The sequence below is a fragment of the Ranitomeya imitator genome, chromosome 3, assembly GCF_032444005.1.
Source record: "Ranitomeya imitator isolate aRanImi1 chromosome 3, aRanImi1.pri, whole genome shotgun sequence".
Lineage (NCBI taxonomy): Eukaryota > Metazoa > Chordata > Amphibia > Anura > Dendrobatidae > Ranitomeya > Ranitomeya imitator.
The window spans coordinates 380267897-380274663 of NC_091284.1; the positions used below are offsets into that span (position 1 = coordinate 380267897).

General features: G+C 41.3%; 1 protein-coding gene across 1 annotated transcript in view; it reads left to right on the forward strand.

Annotated features, from left to right (window-relative positions):
* MTFR1L (mitochondrial fission regulator 1 like) overlaps nt 1-5788 on the forward strand; it is a 32602-nt gene extending 26814 nt beyond the window's left edge. Inside the window, exons 5-6 of the mRNA XM_069756950.1 lie at nt 658-958; nt 1066-5788. Of these exons, the coding sequence (XP_069613051.1) occupies nt 658-958; nt 1066-1177 (413 nt within the window). The 3' untranslated portion in view covers nt 1178-5788. The remainder of the gene's footprint in view (nt 1-657; nt 959-1065) is intronic.
* The last annotated feature ends 979 nt before the right edge of the window (nt 5789-6767 follow it).

Consider the following 6767-nt stretch of genomic DNA (forward strand, 5'->3'; position numbering starts at 1 on the left):
TATAATAGCAGAAATCGCGATCTTCTATGAACGCTATCCACAAGCCGGCGTTCACAGGAGTATCACAATGACGGGTGCGGGGATCTTCTGCAGACCCCCTGGCTGTCATGATAACCCATCTGCACCTCAAAATCACATGACTGGGATGCCGATGGCAGCGGGAATGATGCACTTCCTGCTCCACCTGTGTCTGTTACAGGCAGATGAAAGCTGATTAAATCAGCTGTTGTGTGGGGAAAGATGCGGGCTCAGCATTGGTGCCCGTATCAAAATCTGGGACGACATATGACGTAAATGTACATCATATGTTGTGAGGGGGGGTTATTTATCTCATTTTCTTTAACCTTTTGAAAGTCATAGATTAAGTGCCTCGTAATAATACGAGGTGGTTTTTTAGGTTATAATGTAGATTTTAGGATATGTGCATCTTATGAATTTTGTAAGTACGCATACAGTACATGGCAAGTTGGTAAAGGGATATTTTTATTTTTTTTTGCTGTAGGGTTATTTTTCACTGCTAGTGTTACATACATGGATATTGCAGTGTGCAGGCTCAATCAATACATGTGACTCATACTATACCAGACTCGTGCACTACAATACTATGCCAGCTTGATGGTGGGACCTAACATTTTATGTATACCCTTGTTCTTTCAGCTGCTCCAGGGTCAACAGATTCTTTAACAGCAAACGTGGACACAAATACCTCCTTTCCAGACTTCGGGCCTTCTTTCCAGTCGACGTCCTTTGTAATCAGTGACATTACAGAAGAGGATGAGTTGGACGTGTCTGAATACTCCACTGCTTCTTTAATGGAATCTTCCTTCAGCCACCAGAAACCACTGGAGGCCAGCATGTCTGATGACGAAGATTCGCTCTGCCTCTCAAAGTCCAACAGTTTTGCAGATATGATGGGCATACTGAAGGATATCCACAAGATGAAAGTGAACAGAGATTGGTAATATCAGTTTGCTGCCGCATTCCTCCTCATCGTGTCTCCGTATAGTATTGCCGCTTTACACAGGTTTTTGTGTGTGATTTGAGCTGTTTCTTTTTTTCCCTTAGGTCTAATCGAAATCAGGGTTTACATAAAGAAGAAGATCCTATAAATCTGATTTCAGAGGTCTTGAGACAAAAGTTTGCACTAGGCGATCAAGATGATAAAAAGAACATTTAACCAAGTCCATTAAATTATTTTCATGTAGTAGAATTCTGTAAAGGTCACTTATTTTGTTATAAAATGGACATGAGCGTTCTGCACACCTTTTTCTATTAAGTGCTAGTCACCTATAAAATAGTGTGGTTGGCAGCGCATTGCAGAGATTTATAGACCCCAACCAATAGGTGGTAAATGACAGGTATGAGGATACCGTAAACTGCTGCATATATACAGCCTCACAATCTGTATACTTGAGTTAATTGCCACTTTCCATGTTACACATTGCATGTTACAGTACTTATAAATGTTTTACACCATCTAATATCTTCTAACTCTGCTAGTATTCATTTCCTTCAGGAGTCTCTCCTGCCATAGTTCACCACTTAGGTAAAAGGGCTTCATCTCCAACACAGTAAGCCAATTCATAGCAAATAAAATCTTGCTGTAGATCTGTGGCAGTTTCCACAATAGCATTTTTCCATCGTTTGGGCGGAAGCTCCTTGATACGGCTATAGTCTTATAGAATGCATAGAGAAATGCTCCTTGTTACGCTAGAACTGAATTCTATTCACCCCTTACCGATATGTGATGTAATGGTATGTCCTAGGCCGGGTCGCCATGTATGGGGAAGACCGGAGCTTGCTCAGATTGCTGCTGTTTAGTTATTTAAATGCTGTTGTCCATCACTGTCAGCGGTATTTAAATGATACTAGTGCCAGTGCACCAGCTCCCATCTGCCTCCTGAAACAAAATCGCAGGATGCTGATTGGTTGTCGTGGCAGATGGGGGGCCTGCCGAAGGCCCTTGTCAACACCATGTTAGTCCTCCCACGAATCCCGTCAGTAGGCTGGGATTTGTAGACCTCTATATACTGAAATAGTATTGTTTTGCAATATATGGGACAAGCTAGCAGATGTTTGAAGTCCCTAAAGGGGACTAAAAAATGTACAAAAAAAATTAATAAAATATATAAAAAAAATTTGAATCACCACCCTTTTTTTCACCATACTAAATGTTGTTGTTTTTTTTTTTTAAACATTTAGAATCAGTGTCCATAAAAGTTTGATCTACCAAAATATAAAGTAAATGACCAATAAAGACATAGAAAAATAAAATAACAATAAACCTCCAGAATTGTGCTTTTCCTGTCAACATGCCTCCCTACTAAAGCTATCAAAATCATGTATGTACCCCAAAATCATATCAATAAAAACATCAGCTTGCCTTGCATCACATCTCAATCAATGAGAAAATAAAACCCTAATAGGTCTGAGATAAAGGCACATTGACACAAACCAATGTATTACTTACTTGGTGGGGGGGAACTATACATGATTGCTATTTCTGTAATCGAACTGACCTGGATTATCATGTAACCAGGTTATCTTTACCACTCAACGAGCTCTGTAAAAACAAACCCAAACAATGGGAGAATTGCTTTTGTCCACTATTTTTATGCACTATGCAAAAATGCACAGATTTTTGGCGCATTGTGTAGGAAATGAAGTCATAGAAAATGTGATTTCTATAATGGGTCAGGGCAGCACAGGTGACTGTGGAATTGCACTGATTCATAGACTTGCCATACTATTACATATAGTGGCTGCATCTATCTGCCCGGTATCTGCTCCTGCCGCTATAAACGCACCCATTTCTGCCATTGAATAGTTGGCAGCATCTGTGAGGAAGCCGTTACATGCTCTTATACAACAGTGTGTGCAGGAACTCTGCTGTTATAAATGAGTAAAGCGCCCCCTGCTGTGCCATTGTTGTAGTAACATGTTACTTCTTTTTGTGAATTTTGAACGTATTTCTTAGCTTAATGATCTAAGTATGTGTAATCAAGAGACAGATTGTCTACTTTCTTCTACGTTGAATTCTGTTTTTTTGGTTTGGGGCCCCCATACATAAACGATCATACGGCTGGCAGTCATCTCAGCCATCTTCTCCCATACGTAGAAGCGCTCTGAGAAATGCTGCCAAACAGTCCAATATGGAAAATGCCCAATGTTGTTCATCTGCTGAGGCAGAGTCTGGAGGGCTCCATGCACATTAGACTATTGGCCACTTTGGATGATATTAAGTACTGTACAGACCTTGTTTGCTCTTCAATTCTTTAAATTTGACCATCCGGCATTAGATAATTATCTGATATGAACAATGTTGATTATTTTTCATTTTTTTCAGTTTATTGGGCTGAAATTTTATAAAATGAGCTGCTGCTATGCATCAGCTGTTCGTAGTCATCACTTCTCATGCCTGCAGGTGATATTTCTATAAAGGGAGTTGTGCCTTTATCCTTTACATCTATTTAAAGGGGGTTGTCCAGGCTTGGGGTTCAGTTGTCAAGTCGCTTTGTGATTACATACTTCATCATCACAGCACGAAACAGCTGTCGATTTGCATACTTAATGCCACATTCTGACTGGACATGTCTAGCCTCGCTGCATTCACTTGTAGTGAGTGAGGCCGCACACATATAGTCTACACCATATGTATGCAAATCTCATACTTACAGTCACATGACTGCCCAACACCAGAGAATCCTGTGAGGATTTGCAAGTCTGCAGTCACATGACAGCAGCCTTGAACCCCAAACCTGGAGAACCCTTTGAAGAAGAAAATTATATTACTGACTTTGCTTTTTCAGCAAAAAAAACAACAGTAAATTAGTTGTGATGGTCTCACACACAGCAGTATGTAAAGTAAGCTGCGGAGACACCATCACGTGTTTCTCAACGCAAGCAATGAATAGCCAGGTCTTTCCCGGGAAGGAACAACCACGGGAAGGGCAGCATCCAATAAAGGAAAACCACCTATACCCACTTTACATGCATTTGCATATTTCCCATAAGGGATGGGGGCAGTGTTCTAGATCACTGCGTTGAGAAACACGTGATGGTGTCTCCGCGGTGTTGGATGTTTTGGTCTCCCCGAGGTCATTCATCTGTACCTTCACACACAGCAGTGACATTAGATTCCTCTGTTCCCAGGCGGATCAGTATATGCTATGCCAGCCGTGACAGAATTACCGTATACTTTCACAGTTGAGTTCAGCAATAGTGACCGGGGAGAGAGAATAAAGATTTGCTGCCCATGCTCTTCCACCTAAAGACCGTTATATACATAGAATGAGGAGACGGGCAATATTACTAATTCTACACTGTGTTCCAAATTATTATGCAAATTGGATTTGTGTCATAAAGATTTATTTGTTTTGTTTTTCAAATAAACTCATGGATGATATTGTGTCTCAGGGCTCAATGGATCACTGAAATCAATCTTAAACACGTGATAATTAGTTTTCCAGGTGATTCTAATTAAAGGAAAACTACTTAAAAATTATGTTCCACATTATTAAGCAGGCCACAGGTTTCAAGTAATATGGGAACTAAAAAGGATCTCTCTGCTGCTGAAAAGCATTAAATAGTGCAATGCCTTGGACAAGGTATGAAAACATTAGATATTCCACGAAAACTTGAGTGGTCATCATACTGTAGAGATTTGTGACTGAAACAGAGCACAGACAGAGTTCATGCAGATAAAGGCATAATGAGGAAGGTTTCTGCCAGACAAATTCATGGGATTAAGAGAGCAGCTGCCAAAACACCATTACAAAGCAGCAAACCGTTATTTGAAACTGCTGGTGCCTCTGGAGTCCCTCGAACCTCAAGGTGTAGGATCCTTCAAAGGCTTGCTGTGGTGCATAAATCTAATATTCGGCCACCCTTAAACAGTGTTCAGAAGCAGAAATGTTTAAAGTGGGCCCAGACATACATGAACACTAATTTCCAAATAGTCGTGTTTACTGATGAGTGTCAAGCAACCCTGGATGGTCCAGATGGATGGAGTAGTGGATGGTTGGTGGATTGCCACCATGTCCCAACAAGGCTGCGACGTCAGCAAGGAGGTGGAGGAGTCACATTTTGGGCCAGAATCACGGGGAAACAGCTGGTAGAACGCTTTAAGGTTCCTGAAGGTGTGAAAATGACCTCTGCAAAGTATTTAGAGTTTCTGACTGACAACTTTCTTCCATGGTCTAAAAAGCAGAAACGTGCCTTCAGGAGCAAAATCATCTTCATGCATGACAATGCCCCATCTCATGCTGCAAAGAATACCTCTGAGTCATTGGCTGCTATGGGCATAAAAAGAGATAAATTCATGGTGTGGCCACCATCTTTCCCTGACCTCAACCGTACAGAGAACCTTTGGCGGATCATCAAGCAAAAGATCTATGAGGGTGGGAAGCAGTTCACATAAAAAAATCGGCTCTGAGAGGCTATTCTGACTTCATGCAAAGAAATACAAGCAGAAACTCTCCAAAAACTCACAAGTTCAATGGATGCAAGAATTGTGACGGTGATATCAAAGAAGGGGTCCTATGTTAACATGTAACTTGGCCTGTTAGGAGGTTTTGGAGTTAAATAGATGTTTTGTTCAGTGAATGTGACCTCCTAATGCTGCAAATTCCACAAATGACCATTTTCAGTTCTTTAAAACGTATCAAATGTATAGAAATTTCACTGTGCCTAATAATTTGGAACAGTGCATTTTGAGTTTTTATTTATTTTGGTGATTATACTGTTATCATTGGAAGGTTTCTTCAATAAAATTCGATGTATGCTCTAACGGGTGATGACTTTTATTAGACTGACTGTCATTTGCACCGACTTTTTAGGAAAATCTGAGAAAAATATCATTTGCATAATAATTTGGAACACAGTGTATAGAGCACCAACAGCACTTATTATAAACTAGATGTTGGCCCGATTCTAGCGCATCAGGTGTTCTAGAATATCTATATGTATATTGGACAAACAATCAGTAGATTTGGTTTCCAGTACCATCTCTATGCTGATGACACCCAATTATACACTTCTGCTCCTGATATCTCGCCTGCCTTATTAGAAAACACCAGTGATTGTCTTACCGCTGTCTCTAACATCATGTCCTCCCTCTATCTGAAACTAAACCTGTCAAAAACTGAACTCCTCGTGTTCTCTCCTTCTACTAACCTACCTTTGCCTGACATTGCCATCTCCGTGTGCGGTTCCACCATTACTCCAAAGCAACATGCCCGCTGCCTTGGGGTCATCCTTGATTCTGACCTTTCATTCACCCCCCACATCCGATCACTGGCTCGCTCTTCTTATCTGCATCTCAAAAACATTTCTAGAATTCGCCCTTTTCTTACTTTCAACTCTGCAAAAACTCTTACTGTTTCACTTATTCATTCTTGTCTGGACTATTGTAACTCTCTACTAATCGGCCTCCCTCTTACCAAACTCTCCCCGTTCCAATCTGTCCTGAATGCTGCTGCCAGGATCATATTCCTCACCAATCGGTACACCGATGCCTCTACCTTGTGCCAGTCATTACACTGGTTACCCATCCACTCCAGAATCCAGTACAAAACTACTACCCTCATCCACAAAGCACTCCATGGCTCAGCACCACCCTATATCTCCTCTCTGGTCTCGGTCTACCACCCTACCCGTGCCCTCCGCTCCGCTAATGACCTCAGGTTAGCATCCTCAATAATCAGAACCTCCCACTCCCGTCTCCAAGACTTTACACGTGCTGCGCCGATTCTTTGGAATGCACTACC